The 19,681-nt window shown below is 33.8% G+C and overlaps 2 protein-coding genes across 7 annotated transcripts; one reads left to right on the forward strand and one right to left on the reverse strand.

Annotated features, from left to right (window-relative positions):
* Nucleotides 1-276: 276 nt before the first annotated feature.
* Nucleotides 277-6,766, reverse strand: LOC118044612 (uncharacterized). 4 transcript variants are annotated; one of them, XM_035052998.2, is made up of 14 exons: nt 6,646-6,766; nt 6,231-6,484; nt 6,029-6,063; nt 5,826-5,936; nt 5,328-5,523; nt 4,744-4,829; nt 3,950-4,145; nt 3,417-3,528; nt 2,731-2,858; nt 2,366-2,572; nt 2,111-2,220; nt 1,594-1,723; nt 1,241-1,390; nt 277-740 (listed from the first exon to the last, which is right to left on the reverse strand). In XM_035052998.2, exons 2-14 carry the CDS (start codon nt 6,231-6,233, stop codon nt 519-521), a joined length of 1,686 nt encoding a protein of 561 aa, XP_034908889.1. In that variant the 5' UTR covers nt 6,234-6,484; nt 6,646-6,766; the 3' UTR covers nt 277-518. The 4 variants fall into 4 exon arrangements, with proteins under 4 accessions (XP_034908889.1, XP_034908888.1, XP_034908890.1 ...); XM_035052997.2 differs by having other exon boundaries at nt 6,029-6,095; XM_035052999.2 differs by lacking the exons at nt 6,029-6,063; nt 6,231-6,484; nt 6,646-6,766 and having other exon boundaries at nt 5,328-5,528.
* Nucleotides 6,767-9,921: 3,155 nt separating this feature from the next.
* On the forward strand, nt 9,922-18,669 carry LOC118044610 (uncharacterized). Of its 3 annotated transcripts, none has more exons than XM_035052995.2 (10): nt 9,922-10,075; nt 10,175-10,589; nt 11,214-11,351; nt 11,510-11,592; nt 12,300-12,781; nt 15,097-15,251; nt 16,341-16,426; nt 16,850-16,983; nt 17,541-17,846; nt 18,199-18,669. In XM_035052995.2, exons 2-10 carry the CDS (start codon nt 10,185-10,187, stop codon nt 18,384-18,386), a joined length of 1,977 nt encoding a protein of 658 aa, XP_034908886.1. In that variant the 5' UTR covers nt 9,922-10,075; nt 10,175-10,184; the 3' UTR covers nt 18,387-18,669. The 3 variants fall into 3 exon arrangements, with proteins under 3 accessions (XP_034908886.1, XP_034908885.1, XP_034908887.1); XM_035052994.2 differs by having other exon boundaries at nt 10,178-10,589; XM_035052996.2 differs by lacking the exon at nt 9,922-10,075 and having other exon boundaries at nt 10,449-10,589; nt 11,205-11,351.
* The last annotated feature ends 1,012 nt before the right edge of the window (nt 18,670-19,681 follow it).

Below are 19,681 nucleotides of genomic sequence, written 5' to 3' on the forward strand. Positions count from 1 at the left end.
CGATGTCGTTTATATCAGAAACACGGGCTGGTTACAAAGAGTGAAGCTCAGCGCTCCCTGTTTCTTCTGTATTTTTCCCAGATCAGTTACCTGAATTATCCAAAAGCAAACCCGGAAACCCGGAAACCCGGTCCTGACCAGTACTCAGGCCAACAAGTTGACTCACCGGCCCAAGCCATGGTTCGGAACTGTGTGATCCTAGGATCGTTAATCAACAGACAGTGCATTCTTGGGAGTTTTATTTTTTTGGAATTTCATTTCAGACAAGGCAAAATATAAGAGGCAAAACGACCTTGTTTAGCTACTTTATTGAAGTTTATAAATAAATTAGCACAAAATTTTTATCAATCCAAAAATTCAAAAAGAATTATCAACCGGTCAATAGACTAAATGCAGTTAAAATTCATCAGCTCTGACAACAAAGTGAACACATCCAGCGCCTTGAAAAGGAATTCTCTCTAGCCCCCATTCTCTTCTGGTGGGGGAAGGTGTCTAATCAAATGCCTCATCTACAGAACTCATCGCCATAGCCTACTTATGAAGCCCTTCTTGTCCTTCTTCATCCTGTTTTCTAGAGATGGGAAATCAATGCAGTTATAGGCAAGGTCTAGAACAATAGGATTTCGAGGTATTGATTGGAAAGCTGGAGGGAAGACTCCGATGCGAGGCACACTTTTGACGTTTGATTCACCAACAGCAGACTCGTAGACATCTAGTTTCTCAATGAGGAATTTCTCCGCCTGACATATTCAAATCAGCAGGTCAGCCAAGATCAGACACGCAAGAGCAGGAGCTAAAGCAGCTGTCTTACATTATACATAGGATGGACAAACATTGCATGATAATTGCATACAACTAGAAGCACGAAAGGAAAAGAAAAGTTAAAAAGGCTAATGAGTTGGAATCCAAATTAGAACTCACAAACTAATCACAGTATAATATATCTCACGAAAACTTTAACATTATAGTTGGTTAGGATAGCTTATAGAAGTATTTGCAGAATATTATGTCAGAGACTCTAGCTATAGAAACAAAACGAACTATTAGCATCTTTGTCCAGTGCTTTACTTGGCTAATGTATGGTAAATCAACGTAAGAAGCAAGAAATGAGTTATTGAAATACAATTATATCACCCATCCTGTTTGCCGGTTTACTCTCTTTTGGCACACAATGATTGAGAATAATCATCCTGCCTATTCTGAGAGAAACAGAAGGGAATCACAAAGTCCAGATGGTTACCTTCTTGTCCACTCCGCTGAGTGATATTGTAGAAATTTTCTTTGAGAGATTCTCCGGAGCCTTCTCATCCTCCATAATCCCAGTTGCATGCTCTATGCAACTGTTAGCTCTGCACTCGTTGTATAGTGTTTTCAACTCTTCGGTCATTGCCTGTTATATGAAATCATTAACAGTTCAAGTAAAATATTTGGCATGTCATATACTTGGAGGTCATGAATCAAAATCACACCAAGAGTGCATCAAGAAAATGTTCCATAGAGCAAAGCAGCTAAAACAAATCGCCAATTGACCTCAACTAATGAAATAAAAAGTATTGCCTAAAGTTTTAATCTCCTTTCTCCAGGCTATATCACCTCATCAGTGTCCATCGTGGTTTGGAATTTCTTTAGGGCATTCTCAGCAAGGGATTGAGCATGGCAGTATAATGCATATGCTTCTGTTCGTTTTCCAGCTGAGCTGTATGATTTTGCCAAGTAGAAGCACCTGCGAATATTTTCAGAGATATAAGATTAAAAATCCTAAATATAAAAGAACAGATTGGTTGGTTTTTAAAGATCCAGCTTCTAATGTTTAATTTCGATATGCAGAAATGTAAGTGTTGATGTGCATTGCAAAGGGTATGCTTAGGCAAAGAACAGAAGAAAGATCACAGGAAGGGCAAAGGATGTTAAAGGTTGATGAGCATGAAAGGATGTACTATCTAGTCATCAACTGATTTCTTGAACAATGCTTATAACAACCCCAAATATGAAGGTATCATCCAAACATTCAATCAATCAAGAACCATCAATTGAAAAAACTGTAATCGAAGCAGCACCAAAAAAAAAAAAAAACCCAATCTAATAATTCGTATAAATTTCAGATTCCAACCTTTGTGCTCGGAAAGCTATACTACAAAGAACACAGTCTTCAGAAAATGCAACTTCTTCAGGTTTTCGGTCTCTTCCAGAACTAACTAAATCAGAAAGATCACCTGTATTCTGTCAAACATAACATTAACATAAGCATAAAAAGCCAGCTATTTAACTGAGGTAGTGGCATGTGTTGTACTTAGCAGTGGTTGAAATCAATCCTCTAAAAAGAAAATATATGCAGGTAACACATACATAAGGAAATAATGCGGACCTGTAATAAAAGATCATACAAGCGAACAAGCTCTTCTGGCTTGGTAACTTTCTCATTTTTGTCATCTCGGTGCCTAGCAAGTTTACTCTTGGCAATGCTGACCAACAACTGGTTACGCTCAATGGTCCGCTGTCCTAGTACAGCACCAACAGCTTTATCAAGCCCATTTAAGTCATCTTTGACACTGTCGGCATTACCAGCACTGGCCTAAAAAAGTGTTAGGAAAATCAAGTACGAAGAATTAGAACAAAAAATAATCAACACAACTAAGGATATGAAAATATTTATAAGAAAAAAAAAGTTATGATAGTAAAAGCAGGAAAAAAGAAGGAAATAATTAACATAATTTGGTTGAACTTCCATACCAAGTCACTGCGAATGAAGCTCCTAGCCTCTTGATATGCAGTATAAATTTTGTCAAAGACTGCTAATTTTTTCTCAACTGGGAGTGAATCTGCTGCAGGACCATGCAAATCCTTCTCCAATTCTTGTGCTGAAATGATCACCATAAAAGAAAAATAGTTTCAGGCTCTGTTAGAAGCATAAAGATAAATTGAGAGGGGAAATGACCAACAAATTATGTCAGCCTCCTCATAAATATCACTAAATATGCAACATGAAGAACAAAGAGAATCATTTTCAGTAAGGGAATTGATGAAATCTAATTATGGAAACATAAATACTGATTTCTCAATGAAGTTTAGAAAAATTATAATCGTCAAAAGTAAAACAATGCATCTCACCCACAGAGAAAAAACCATTTCGCATATATTGCCATCACCTGCATTGAATCATAATTTTCCATTTAAAGATGCACATGAACAGAATTTATCGAGAATCAGCCATGAAATTTGGAGAGGAGATTCATAAAAAGGAATCTGGAGAAATAGCATAATGACCATCCATGTAATTGTTCAAGAACTGCTAAACGAGAAGATTTCATACCAGGCATGGATGTTTATTAAATAAGCAAACCCAGCACACCTACAAGTATAGTACTCCATAATAATATTCCCACCTAAATCTTCACTCAAAGAAATCAAATGCCAACCTTTTAAAATGGAAACCCGAGTTTTTGCATTCGAAATTGGAAATCTGTGACCAAGCCAGTGAAACTCTGTCAGTGATGCAGCCTGTTGAGATCTCGCTTCAGCCATTGCAGCCTACAAAACAAGGCAGAATATTCTTAAATGCAAGAATGAAAATGACAAAATAAACAACCATAATATATTCCTCAAATCAAACTACAGAATAGACAAAAGATGAGTTTACAAATTCAATAACCATTGGCTAACATGATGCCCTAGACAGAATTCAATGCAGAGAGAATCACTTGCATGTATAAAAAAGGCTAGAGTGGAACTGGTCTAACATGAACATTCTGCTTACACTGCTTCAAGTGCGCAAAATCATTTTTATAATCAGAAAGAAAGCTTCATCAACTATGACACTGTTATTGCCAGAATTTAATTTTTCAAATGATAAGGCAACAGAATAAAAACAGGCAATTACTGAAGATACTGAAAGTAGGAGACATGAAAAGAAGCAGGTCATGCACAAATTCTGATAAAAGACCATACTCACCTCCAATTTTGCTTTGAAAAGGTCTAGGGCAGGACCTTCCATCTCACCAATTTGCAAGAGTTCAGAAGTTTTCAGATTTGACTCGCCGATTTTGTGTCGGCAGTATCTAACACTAGGTTCCAGCTCCTCAACACGCTCACGGCACAAAACTTGATTCTCTAAGTCTCCATATTTCCCAAGTTCCTCATATACAGCTCTACACAACATATCAAGCTAGTCAAACACAATATTCAGTAATACAGGCCAAAAACTTATTTATCAAGTACTAGATAAATCTTTTTATACTGGAATTATTTGATGAGAGGATTTTGGTCTGAGAAAGTGATACTCGAAATCAAAATGTTGGCCTTCTTTGAGAGTGTTGATGTTTTAAGGGGACAGTGTAATTATTGCATCAACAATTACAAATTTAATAGTGATGTTTCAAATATTAACCTTTTGTTGCTTTACTTTGATATAAAAAAAAAGTATGATGGACAATTTAGCAAACTGATGTAAACTTAATGTTAACTATTTGAAGTGGATAATCACTATGGGATAGATGAAAGCGAAGAGTAAGGACATGGCATAATGGAGAGAGTAAAATTCTCAGGCTAATAAACTCAAGTACATAGAATTGTTTCTTTGGAAAATAGCCACCATACACAAAACCACATCCCTTCAAGTAACAGCTCAGGAAGTACATGGGCAGGCAAATGGCCCCTTTTTTCAAAAAGCTTGTTGACAAAGAGAAACACTGTTCCAAAGTAAAAGCAGTAGCGGTAATTATCAAATATAATAGAGACAAGAGTAACCTGGCACTTATGAAATTCTTCAATGCAGTGTCCCAATTCCGATCTTGTTCAAACAACAAAAGCCCATTCATGCATGATGCATAGGCCTATAAAATGGACATAAAAAAAGCATTGTTAATTGAGAATGAATGAGCTATCTCAACATGAACTAAACTATAGGAACGCTCCTCAACATGCAGTACATATGGAGCAGCTATTAGCAAAACACAGAATCCAAAACAACTTGGTGCTCAAGTGATAAAAAAAATGACCAAAACATTGAAAGGTAAAAAATATGATAGATGACAGAACATACATATAGACTCCAGTTTTGCACTTGTGATTACGTGCATGCTTTTGCATTCTCTCTAAAAAAGATGTTCTTAAGACACAACTGGAGAGCAATTGCTGTGGTCATGCTCACCACCACTAAAAAAATAATCTTGATGGGGAAGTTCATCCTATTCTATGTGCAGGAATTATCCACAGAAATTCTTGCTGATGCATTCATTATACTAGACACAATTTGCAAAAAAATATCTTTGAATAATCATAAGGAGATACCAAAGCAATATGACTTGAGAGAACTAAAAACATGGACACACCTCCGCTTCTAAAGATGTTCTGGAATCTCCCTTGGCAGCGCATAATCTTGAGAATAAATCAGCCCATTTCACTGCCTTCCTCAGTCTCCCAATCAAATAAATACGTTGCTTAGCATTTGGGCCATCTAGAAGCTGTCGTTTTTCCATGGCATGGCTCCATGCTCTCTCCGCTGTATAAAGAACCAGATGCAGATACCTATTCTTCTTCAAACAAGAAACATTATAATCTTCATAGACAGTGAAACATTATAATCTTCATAGATTTAATCTGTCATGGATATCATATTTGTTTCAAAATATCCAGTTCTTACTTCCAAGGCAAAACGACCTAACGGATTTCAACTCATGAAAATACACAGCTATAAAAAAAAAAATAACAAAGCTGACTAGTATGAACAAACATCACAGGCATATGGAGAAACAAGAAACAACAAGAAAATCAACCAAAAACAAAATTATACAAATTCTAAAACAAAAGCTGTAATCAACAAGGCATACCTCACTTCAGTAACAGTTGATTCATTCATAGCTCTACGCGTATATTTACCGCGACCATGAGTAAACTTCAATGATTTGTATAACCTCCTTAACCGCGCAGTACAATACCTCCTACACTTCCAACAAAATCCAACTATTTACACGTTCAAATCAAAATTCCTTAACTAACAACCAACAAAATCCAATAAACTAAAGTCACATACCGATAACGCCCATAATCCCCGTGCCTCAATCCATGCTGCATTTGCGCAGATTTCAGTAATTGCAACACTAATTAACAAAATACCTCAATTATCAAAATAATAAAATTAATAATTTCACTCAATTTAAGTATTCAGTTATTTTTTGTTTAAACTAAAATAAATAAAAAATGAGGTTGCAAATTCATTCGACAATAATGACAACCATTGATTGAGTATCTCGGATTGATCTGATCAGAATTGTTCGGTTTTGGACCCTCGATTTCCATTGCGGCAACCTCGTTTTCTTTCACCATGATTCCTTCAAACAAACAAAAGAACAATAATCGAGGAAATAAAAAAGTAGTTGGATCTGGATATTAGAGATTGAATTTAAATAAAAAGGGAGTGCTGGTAGGGTGATGGAAGGGGGTTTTACGTGGTGGTGGTTGCGGCCCCGCCTGGTTTTTAGCGTGCGCACTGTTTTTTAAGCAGGAAAAAAAAGGCAAAAAGCAAGAATAAACAAAAGGACAAGAAAAATTCAAGGACCAAAACGAAAACGAAAACAAATAAAAAAAGAAAGTAATGAGACTGAAAAGTAGCTTTTATTAAGAGATGAAGGACTGAGAAAAATCAGTTACCCCTTTTCCCAAGCTAACTCACCCCGCGCTGCATTACCAGTGCCTTATATTTCATTTCTCTGATTTCTGTCCCAAAACAAGCGTTTTGTAGCAGGTAAAGTCGTCCCTTTTCTGTTTTTAATGTTATTTGAATCAATATACTAATCTTCCATGAATTAATATTTTTTAAGACGATGAGGATTCGTTTGCATGTAGAGACGGTGGAAGATCTCGCAATGGGAGACGATGCCAGTGGTAGCAAAGCATTGGAGAGTTGAAAAAAAGAGTGATGAAACACAAAAGGAGTTTGATTTTAATAAACTCTTTATTAAAATACAACACATATCAAAACATAATTGAGAAATATAACTCAATTGATTAAGTTCTAAATTTAATTTTTAAAAATTATTAATTTGAGTTTTATAAATTTTAGGACTATTACAAATTTATTTAGTCGTTAACTTTAAGACCTGTGATATTAATTAAAATACATAAAAGATAACCCTAACATCTATATTAATTAAAAAAAAAAAACTAATCGACCTCCATCTCCAACAATGAGCTCTTGGTTTTTTATTTTAATTTATCAACAAGAATGCCCAAGTTAGATCTGAAGCTCTGCATATGAGATTCCAAAGCCTTTGATAAAATATGTAATTATGAAACTATCATCCAGGAAATTGAGATTCATACAAGCAACAATTAAATAATATATAAAAAACTTGCTTAACCTATTTTAAATTTCACATACAAATTAAATTGTAAAATATAAATGAATATAAATCTAATATAAACAATGTTTAAGTAACTCAAAATAAAAAATAACATGATTAACAAGAGGAGTATGAAAATCTAATTTTTGAGTGAAAAGTGAAGTTTCAATAACTATTAACAAGTAAAGAGTAACAAATGCTTGTTAACCTCTTGTTATTGCAAATACTTAAATAACTTAGTTAAGTGTTTATAAAAATATTTTATGTATCTATTTATGTGTTTGGACTCGATATATAAAATGAGTACGGTATATATCTCAAATAATTGTCTTAAAAGGGTGATTTTTTCCTGAAAAAAAAAAAACAATTTAGGAGAACCTAAAACCTTTAAACTTTCCAGAACAAACATTGACCAAATTGTTTCATCCACTGGATTCTGCATATATATATATATATATATATATAACTCCTAAATATAAATAAAAAAATTTATGCATGCATATAATTAAACAACCCAATAACCATTGTTTAAAGTAATGAAAAAAAAAATAACAATAAACAAAAATAAAATTGAGAAAACCAAGTGAAGAATGAAGATCAATATATCTAACATTGCAATACGAATAATTTATCTGGTTATGTTTAATGAATTTCTCTATCAAAATAAATTTATAATAGAAAAATACATAAAATTTGAATAGAAATCAATGCATATGTAAAATTTATTGAGTAATATATATATATATATAAACAATACAAGGTTACACATAACATATAAAATTCATTGAACAATAATTATATATATAAAAAAAAAACAATGCAAGGCTATATATATGAAAAATCTTATAAAAAAATCAATATTAAAAAAAAATTAGTCTATATAAAATTAAGAAAAAACCATAGATGAATTATACCTACCTCTCTAAAAATTAAACACACCCAATATCATTAAAAAATAATCACAATCTAATTAAAACATAAACAAAAAATTTATTTGAAAAAATATACACAAATAATGCGTTAAGCAAAAAATAAAGATCATGATATATAACATCGCAACACGAGTAATTTACTTGATTATGTTTAATGAATTTCTCTATAAAAATAAATTTGTAATAGAAAAACACATGAAAATTATAATAGAAACCAGCATACATATAAAATGTATTGAATAATAATTATATAAAAAAAAGAATGCGCACATAAAATATAAAATTTATTGAAAAATAATAATAAAAAACAATGTAATGTTGGACATATGAAAAATCTTATAAAAAAGCCAGCATTCAAAAAAAAAAAATTAATCTGTATAAAATTAAGAAAAAAAACCATAGATAAATCATACCTACCTCTCATTTAAAAATAATCACAATATAATTAAAACATAAACTAAAAATTTATTTAAACAAATATACATAAATAATGCACTATTGTTTAACAAATAAAAATGTAAAAAATAATAAAAAAGGTAAGCCTAGTGCTTGACCTAATAAAGCAATGGCTCATGCACGGGCCTGCAACGCCAGACTCAAGCATAAGCTTTTATTTTTTTTAAAAAGCTTAACATGGCAAACAACGCGTTATCCATCTTAAATAATTTTAAAAAAATGATGCATTACATGGAAAACCCAAAATCTGGCCATTGTGGTGGTTGGAAAAACAATGTCCTTTGTTTTTCCACCCAAAATCTTATTTTCAACTGATTTGTGATCTAAAACACCTATAAAACACTCTAAAGATCTTATTAACCCAATTTATGGCTGTTAAAAAGCCAACAAACCACACCAAAACTTAAAATTCACCTAAAATAAAAATTCTTTCTGATTTTAGATATGTTGTTTTAGGTATTTTCAAGGTAAAAAAACACCTAAACATAACCCCCTTATCGGTGTTTGGCTTGGAAGTGTGGTGATTTTTTTTCAAAGGTACAATACATTTTAAGCACAAACCACACCTTCTGTGTTTGTTTTAGCTTTTGTGGTTGAGGTTGTGGTTGGGTACAACCCAATTATGCACAAAACTCAACCACAAAAGCTATTTTTTCTTGTTTTTTATAGCTTTTTTAGTGGGTTTCACACCCAAACTCAACCTCAACCTCTAAAACAAACACACACAAAAACATGTTTTTTACTCAAAAAAGCACAAGCTACCTCACATCCAATACACTCTCGAAATATTTTGACATAAAAATCAACCATTTTTGTGGTTAGAAGTTTCCTTAATAATCATTTTCTCTTTCTAGATTGGAATTCGATAACTTCTTCTCTCTCCTTCAAAAAAAAATTGAATAAAATAAAATAAAATTAGGTATCAAAATACATTATCTTAAAATAAAAAAGAATAATCACCTAATATCTAAAAAATTAAGAGATTAAAATGAAGGTTTCAATAAAACTTTCAACTTATCACATGTTACTCAAGAGTCTTACTTCAGTGCCTTAGCTTTTAAAACAATTTTTTTTCTTGAAAAAATATGCAATGGGGTTAATTTGAAATTAAGAAGGTTAAATTGTGTAAAATAAAAGTTCAAAGATAAAAATGAAAATTATTAAAAATACACTGCCGCAATCCGAATTATGAGAGTGCATAATTTTTTCGCTACAGTAAAGGCTGATGCGTTCTAGTTTTTGCTGTAATTTTATTACGTATCCATCGAATCTCAAAACCCTAATACTTGTAATCTCTCCTTATTACTCTCAGTTTCTTAAATATTTAATTTGATCAGAGTTTTGCAACAGGTAAAGACGTTCCTTTTCTGATTTTAATCATGTTACTTGAATTATTATTATTATTCTACCAACCTTCCATGAATTAATTTTTTTGTTTTTGTTTTTGAGGAGGGTGAGGATGTGTTTGCATGTTGAGACGGCGGAAAATCTCCCAATGGGGGACGAAGCCAGTGGTAGCAAAGCATTGGAGAGCCCACCCGTGAAGTTAGCACTTGAAGTTGATGCTAAAAAATCGAAAAAACGCAAAAGGAGAACTCATTGTAGTACAATGGTTGCTAATGATTGTCATATCACGAAACTGGAAAAATCTTATACTAGAGTTATGCTGTCTTTAACCAAGCCATCCTACCTTCTCGGACTTGGTTCCAACTTTATTCGACATGAAAATCGTATGAGATTGTTCCATCTTTTGCAAAAATTAGTCAGACAACACAATTGGAGAGAAGCTGCTGGGGTGCTAAGTGTGTTTTTGAGAGCCACATGCAAAGATAAATCTCCTATCTTGAATCGCTTCAAGTATACCGTATGTTTCTGATGCCCACCACAGCCTTGCCCTGTATTTTTTTCTTTACTGCTGCGCTAAGTGTGTAGCCATAAATTAATATTATTTGAAATTTCAGATGTTCACATTTGGGGCATTTGCAATGATGCAACTTGAAGTTTTTTTCTATCATTTATTATTTGTGCTCTGGTTATCTATTATTTGTGCTTCGAAGAGAAATGGAGAAATTCTCGAAACAACTGTTTTATCATATTCTATTTTGCTTGGTGATGAAACAATATGTTTTGTGAACTGGCTATTGGCAACGTGAGAGACTGAGTTTTTGATCATAGAATCTACAGGAGATCAAAGACCATTTAGAGGGTTACACAGAGACTTAAGACCAATGAATGACAAGATGTCGTAGTTTTTTTCTTTGGAACCATTGTGTTGCATCCCCAATTTAGCTTCAGCTGCAACGTGGCAGCAATCAGCTGAACTTTTTATCCATTGCTTAGGATTGTGTGCATATCTTGATCATTCTGATATGTTGAGATTGTAAAGCATTCTTTATATCATATTGCTTGTAATGTATGTATGAAAAATTTCAATGATATCTAGGGCATTTATAATACAACCTTTTAACATACATGGTAGCATGTTTAGGTTTCGCTGGATCTTCTTAAGCATATAGAAGGTGATGATGTCAGTTTGTCAGCAATTTCTAGCATTTATGATACTTGGATGGCAAGGATTGGAACCAACTTATCAAATACAAGAAACAAGGATGGGCAAATGAAAGAGGTATAGTTGAAAAGTTCTCTTTCTATTCTTACACAAGCATTATTTGTTCAGCGCCGATGATATAGCTGGAGTGCACCACTTTAACCCCTTTCTTTTTTCAGATTTTTGTGTGCACTAAAGTCGTTTTGTGCTGATCAAAGACTTTGATTGTTGAGCAGGATAGCTTTGTTGTTCGTTTGCAGTTCATCCTTTCCCGTGTTATGCAAGGAGATATTGAAGCTGAGCGTCACAATGTCAAAATGTATGATTATCACTTTTTCATACTTAATAGCTGACTGGATAATGGGACTTGCAGCGTACTACAATGCTATATGACCATAATGATATTTCAATGCTACATGTTGTGTTGTTTCATTGCTTTAAAATAAGAAATTATGTGCCCACGTCAGCAACTAGCATTAGGCACAAATACTACTTAACATAGAAAGGAAAAAAACCCATGATGCCCTTTGATCTACTTGTGGGTTTCATGTTCTTATGTTTTTACTGTTCGAGGTAGTGCAACCAAGATTTGTCATTATAGATTGATTTTCACTTTTTATCAATGTTGCATATTTAGGATTGCACCTCCATCTAAAAGATTATTAACGTCTTGTTTTGCCCAAGTGATACGATAAGTATGTTTTATACTGTCCATCTAACAGGAAAACTGTCATAAGAAGGAAAAACTTCTCTCCTTCAGGATAGTTGGATTAAAACTCTTCACTTCTGATACATGAAACAATATTTTATTCAGTTTGTTTTAGATTTTGTAGATTCCTAAATTCTTCAAACATGTTTCTGTTTTTTTGTATAGTAAATTGTACACCCTGGATGCTCTTCATTAACACTCTTCTTATATAGATGTGATAATATTAAGTTATAGATCAAGAATTTGAGATTCAGGTTATATGTAATTTCCAAAAGCTTTCTGATCATTTAACCTGCATCATTCTTTTGTTTTCCCAGCTTGATGGAAGAGCGTGGATACGAGAATCATCCATTTTTTAATATGATCCTGGGCTTGATATCTAGTCAGTTGTGGTATTCTAGTCTCCCGGAAGAAATGCAGTGGAAGGATACTTTCCAAATTCATTCCCCTATGCATTCAGACATGCCAGCCACTCCTTCACAACTAGAGATGTCAGCTATGAGATTCAGCTATGAAGTTGGGGACTCAGAGCGGCACAATGCAATTTTTAATGAAGAAAGTGGCGCTTCCTTTCATTGTGGTTCAGAGACTTCTGTCATGAAAGATAAAGAAATATCTGTGGAGGTTGATGGTAGCTTTAACAGAGAAGCGTTACCTGTGGAGGTTGGTAAATTGCACAAAGAAAATCTCCAAAAAGACTTTCAACTACAAGGCTTTTATGTGAACTCTGCTGAAAGTGATGCCTCCTTTGATAATAATGGTGGTCACATGCACTTTGTCCCTAATCCGACTGCCTTTGGTGAGTTCCAAATCCCATTGTTTTGTTTATTCTTGTTGCATTTTCTAATGCATTGGTAGGACAGCCTCATTGAAAAAGGAAAAAAAGGAGCAGAAAAAAAATCAGAATGGAAACATTTAGGAAAATTTAGTGACAAAGGAAGCTCCTTCAAAGGCCTGTACTGAAGACCAAATCAAACCCAGAAATGTTATTCTGCCTAGTTGCGATACCAACACACCTCCATGCGGTCCTATAATTCTTCCTACCCGAGTGGTGTAGCAATACTATATCTTTCGCTCCATCAAGGAACACCCTAGAATCACATTTAGTGATGATAAGTTTATGCTGCATATCCCAGGCTGCTGTGGCAACTGAAGTACATTTATATTTTTACTTATGCTGGGAGGGGGCTTTGCATTATGTAGAGAATCATGCATGCATGTTATGTATGCTTTGATGGATACGTAAATGAGGCCCAAATAAGAAGGTATAGAGAAGCTGGGGAAAAATCAATTTCCTGAATTTAACTATCTATATAACACAATTGCTTTTGGGTTACTCCATGAAAAATCATCCTTGCTCATGCACCAACATGAAATTATCTATATTTATATGTAGTTCTAGTAATTAACTCGATTGCTACTACACATTTTAAATGCCAAAAGTTGTCATTCTAAATAAAAATTGAGATAGAGTATAGAAGACATCACCTGAAACAACGACTATTGACAAACCTGAAATTTCCTTTAACAAATATAAGAAACAACAAAACACAAATATTATGCTATTAATAAAAACAAAAGACACAGTTTCTTACAAACTAAGGCTTAAATTGTAGTTGTGATCGTGGTTCATATTTTCCCCTGGTTTTACGTCCAAAAACGGCTTAAACGCTTTCTATGGGTCGGGGATAGGCTTCCCATCGAGTTTTCTTAAAAACTGACAAACAAGGTCTTTTATTAGTCAGATTCCCAAGACTATGATGAGCATGTCCTTTATGAAAATAGAGCTATAAATCATAAATTGCACGATGCACATCTCCACCAGGATACGTCTCAAGAGTCAATTGGTACAGTTTCTTTTGGCTTACATATCGCGTGCAGTTTTTGCTTTAGTTTACATGGTTTTACAAACGTTGATTGGGCTAGTAGTGTTGATGGTCGTAAGTCTATGAGTGGTTATTTTGTCTATTTTGATTGTACACTGATTTCTTGGAAATTGGTCAAACAACGTATAGTTTCTCGATCTTCGACTGAGGCTGAGTATAAGACTTTAGCTGGCGGGACTTCTGAGGTCCTATGACTTTAGTATTTATTGACAGATCTGCATCATACTCCTGCTTCTCTGCCTATGCTTTGGTGTGATAATTTAGGTGCCACTTATTTGTTCAACAATCCTATTTTTCATGCTCGTAGTAAACATGTGCAACAATCCTATTTTTCATGCTCGTAGTAAACATGTGGAGGTTGACTATCAGTTTGTATGCAATAAGTTGTCAAGAAGAACATTCAGATTTTAATATGACATGCTTTTAAATTCTAATGATGGCACACAGGAATTCTTTATGGATATAATTTCATTAATTATAGTGTCTTTTAATAGTCATAGCATCCTCTTGCTGGTGAATTGCTAATAAGCTGATGAAGACTAGTGTGTGTTTTTTAGTGGATATCAAGTGGGACGATTACTGATTGAATTCTGAAATAGTGCTGACACTGCTAGTTGCTGACAAAGTCAAATTGCAAGGTAGAGAGGTAGAAAAGAGGGCACACAATTGTTTTCTGCTATGTTTGTTTCAATAGATAAATCAATTGTAAACCTGGAGAAAACCTCCTTAACATTTCCAAAGCCACAGGATAATTTTAATTCATGATGATGCTGTCTGTGCCGGCAGTTTAGCTAGTTGGAAGTGGTAGTTGCAAATTATTTCTGATATTTTTTTTTAAGATGCAAATAATTTTACAGCTATCAAATTGTTAAGCTATGTAAGATAAAACATTATCTAAGCAACTTTATCTGTTGAAATTCTCAGTTGCTAGTGTAGTTATGTTACAGCCAGTAGGGATGTGATTCTGAAATCTTGATCCCAAAACATTCAATAAAGGATTCAAAACCATGTGCTTCTGATATGTGGAGTTCATTAGTTGTTGCATCGTTACAGTATTAGATCCCCCTTGTTGAAATGCTTAAATTTCACTGGTAGGAGCTAAAGATTATGACATGATTCTGTTATGCTGAATGATGATTATCATTATTTTTCATTACATGGAAAAATTTGATGCATGCAAGCACATGCCTAAATATGCATGCTAAATGTTTTATTTGTCTTGCCAAAGAGAACTCAGGTTCATGGCTGTTACCATTGCGAACTGGGAATTGGGAATTGGATCAGATAGTTCGTGATGAGGAATATAGGAATGCAGTGAAGTATTTGCAAGAAGCCGTACACTCCACTCCTCCAGTACCAGCAGCCTTGCTTCCTTTGGTACAGGTAAAGGGAACATAAATGATGACTTACATCTTGTAAACATTGTTAAAATATCATTGCAAGAATTTAAACTTTTCTGTATAGGACACAGCATTCACTCCTGCCATTAAGGAAATGTGCTTGCTGCACTCAGTTATGCTATAGTGTTTTTTCTAAGAGAAATAGTTTGATCACAGTAGCTTTTTCCCTTGGGGAAAGTATGTGAGTTTAAGACTGCCTGTGTAATATTTTCCCATTTTGCCCCATTACGTAGACTAGTGACAGATAATGTTTTTACAACCTTGGGAGTAGCATACAGGATACCTATACTGTAGTTGATTGTTGACAGGGAACCACAAAATAGTATATTGCCTCCCTAGAGACCAGAACTAAGCTGGTGTACCTTTTCAATTTGATGCAACCTTTAGTCCTGGAGACCAGATTGAGGATATGGAATTTGCAACTATACAAGACAAATAACTGTATGCATTTACTTGTATTTCTTCACTTCAATGCTTCCCCTTTTCCAAGAGGTGAGGCTCTGGAGGCCTGCGGTATGTACATCATTCTAGCACGTCTCCATGTTTTATGAAATAAAGAAGAACTACAATCTATGAACCACCTGCCTTGTCCTTCCTCGTGATGAAGTTGGCACAGCATTGTTATGTTTAAGAGTGACTGGAGATTATATCTTTTCAACAGTTTATCCAAGGCACCAGCATGTGAGACATCACAATATGGGGCTCTACTGTTATGCAGAACAAACCTGTCCTTAATCTAATTATTGAAACACTCTTTTTTAGATCGAGGCAGGTTGACCATGTGATATAGAAGATTTGGCCAACAGATGTTTCATTCTTGAGCTCCTCCTATGTTATGAAATTCCTTATATTCTTAACATGTGTGTGTGTGCGGTTTTGGTAATGTGTAAGATGATTTTGTCTGTCGCCGATCATCACTGACTTGATCATGTTATCCTCATGACGAAGTAGTGAGGATTTCTTATTTCTTTCTAATAATTGCAGTCATTAGTGTGTATGTGGAATTTATTGATTCCAATATCATTACTGTTTGAATCTTGATATCTAAACAATACAAATTTGCTTTTGCCAGTTATTGCTGATTGGATGCAAAGACAAAGAGGCCCTTGATGAAATTGAGAAGTTCTGTGCCAATTCAAGCGGAGCACTTCCTAAGAGGTACTGCTTTGCTGAGTTTTAAACTGCTTCTATCAGCAATGAAGCCTTTGGTGTAGATAATGTGTTACTTATCCAAGAAAGTAATTATATGCATCTGATTGACTTGACAGAAGAACATCTGTAAGCTTTGACAATGAGGATACATTTTTGTTGTTGTGCTACTTGTTTCTCTTTGGTTTTGTTTTTTATTACCAGTGTTGGTTGGTGTTTCCAATAGCTGGTTGTAGTGATGCACACCTATGTACACACACACACACGCATGCACATATTTAAGGAAATAGTAGTCCATTAAAAGAGGGTCTAATACCAGTTAGCGTGTATCTAAATTTTCATGCAGCTACACTTGTCTTTGAGCTGTATCCTTTACTCAATCATGTTCTCCTAATCTTGTTCATGATGAAATAAAATTTGTACTTTGTGCAGAATGAAGGCTAATATTTTGGAGCACGTTGATCCGAATAACAGTGTCGTACTTGCAACTTGTTATGAGGACACCTTAAAGAGTGATCCTAAATGCAGCCAGTCATTGGCAAAGCTTATCAGCCTGCATCAGAAAGGTACTCTACGTTCTAAACAACTAAGTTACCAGTGTATGCATCAGGCAAGATTTTCTAGTTTTCTGGACACGAACTTGTTCCTGAATAACCAGCCGCAGGGAATTGTTTATTTACCTTTTGCGGTATTGGAAACTTTTGCGCTTTTGTGTCTCAAAGATCCATCCTTTTAAATTTGTATCCATCTTCTTAAATTTGTTCACAGTTGCTAATGTACAATGTGGCTGGAACAGTTTTTCTCGCTTGCCTTCTTTTTTGCAACGTGATTAAAACCATTGTTTGGTTAGTATGATTGACAGGGGAATGAAAGCTAACTTTAGTGCACTTTTATCACCATGTGAGATGTGGGTATGGAAAAGGAAAATTCAGATTTTTTTTTCCTTTTAGTTGCCACCACAATTACTGCCATCATGATCACCTACCAACACCATGGGTTTCTGAGTTCTCAGTATGTGCTTATTGGCATGTGGTGTGTGTTTCGGGTAAATGTTCTCAATGAATAAAACAATCTGGTTAGCCTGTTTTCCCTTCTCTAATTGCTTTCTTTTGATATATTGCAGGGGATTATAGCCCTCAATCCCTGTTGGAAATGATAGCCTTGCATTTAGATGCTGTCTTTGTGGAATATGATACTTGGAGAGAGTTTGCTTTGTGCTTTTTTAAAGTCTCTCGGTGTGAAGAGGATGAGATGTCAGTTTGTCAGCATGGAAATGAAGGTGAAAAAAGGCAATCCTATTCTGTTTGTTATCGTGGAATCCCTAAAATGTTTACACAGGGGAAATCAGTAGGACCTTGGAGGTCTCGCTGCAGATGGTGGTCAACTCGTCATTTCAGCAAGAGCATCCTCGCATCAGAAATTGATGCTGGTACCTATCTTTCGTCACTATAAGCTGACACATATATTAAGTGATCTTGATCACTTTATCCTTAAATTGCATATCTTTGAACTCCATGTACTGGTTCCACAACCTACCTGTGACAAGGGACATGTTTCCCAGCGAGATTTATTTTTCTAAAAGTCTCTGTGAGACTATAAACCGCATGCCAATTAATGCACTCATTATATTTTGAAATTACTGGAGCATAATAGAATATGACAATAATAGAATGTTGGTCTATCTAGTTAACATGATTGAATAGGGTTTTGTCAAGCTGTCTTTGTAAGGCCGCGACCTAAAACTAAATCTACATGACGCCTTTATGGTTTTTTGGCAACAGGTGATTGGCAGCTCCTAACTTACAAGGCAGCATGTGCGTCCCACATGTATGGACAGGACTTCGGGTATGTTGCTAAGGCTTATACTTGCATACAAAAGGAAAATAACAGGGACTTGTCAATGTTTTTGCGACAGCACATGCAGAATTCCCTCGGACTCTATTCACAGCTCCAAAGAGGGACTAACTAATGTATGTATTTCCCATCAGCAGAGGAAAAAAAAATTAAAATAATATTTTGTTTTCATTTTTGTGCAATAGAAATTGCAATTTTTTTCCCAGGTGGTGAATATTTGTCAACATTGCATTGCATGAAATCTTAAAGATTTCTGCATACAAACGCGTCATTATTTTTTCCTCCACTAGGTAATGGGTTTAATAAAAGCTCTTGTAACAATGTAAATACCAATTTGGATGTGGAAATGTTATATTTCAATTTAATTCACAGCGAAATGAAATGTTTTCTTCTTAGCAGCAATGTATTGCAATTACATATTTTTAATTTCTATTCATCCCGCATATAATTAAAATATTAAAATTACATCAAAATTCAATAAATTATTAAATTATATCTTGGTTATTTGTTTTTTATAATGAGCTCTTGGTTATTGTCGGATGTTATCTTTGTCTACTCTAGACAATATTATCTATATATTTTGGCGAGTTCTATTAATAGAACACCTAAGATAAAAGAAAACATGAAGTTTTTATTCGTGTTTATATATTTAATATTCGCCTCACATGTATTGAAAAGTAACTATTTAAAATAAAAGGATTTGTTGAAGCTATAATGCTAATACAATCATGTTAAAATTCACGTATAGTACCTGTGTGTGTGTGTATATATATTTGAATAAAAGCCTTCTTAGACAAAAGTAATTCATAAATACTGTAACATAATAAAAATTATAGTAGGGAAAAACATATTAATTTGCACCATCCCTTCTATATTTTAAAGAATTACTTTTCACTTATGAATCAAAATCAACTTTAAAATTTGATGAATTGATTAAAATATCTTGACTTTATAGTATTAACATTAACATACAAGTAGTTTATATATTTTTCTTTTAAAAATAAACTCATTTGATTAATTACTTTTTGCAAGCACATAAATAGATTCAAGGCTACAAAACTTGCTTTGATTAATTAATATTATTAAAAAAAAATTATTAAGAGAACTAAACATTATTCATGTAACAAATTGGATGAGATATAGTATGACTAGATGCATATGATAAGCCTGAAGACTTGCGTCTACAAAGATTACGAGCATAAGATGTCAATCCCATTCATCACGAGCAAAATTATTAAATTTAGGATGCATTCATGTTTATTTTTGTATTTTAAAAATGTTTAATTTTTTTTTTTAAATTAATATATTTTTAATATTTTTATATTATTTTGATGCGCTGATGTCAAAAATAATTTAAAAAATAAAAAAATTATTTTAATGTATTTCTAAGTGAAAAACATTGAAAAACAA

The sequence above is a fragment of the Populus alba genome, chromosome 12 (assembly GCF_005239225.2).
Source record: "Populus alba chromosome 12, ASM523922v2, whole genome shotgun sequence".
Classification (NCBI taxonomy): Eukaryota; Viridiplantae; Streptophyta; class Magnoliopsida; order Malpighiales; family Salicaceae; genus Populus; species Populus alba.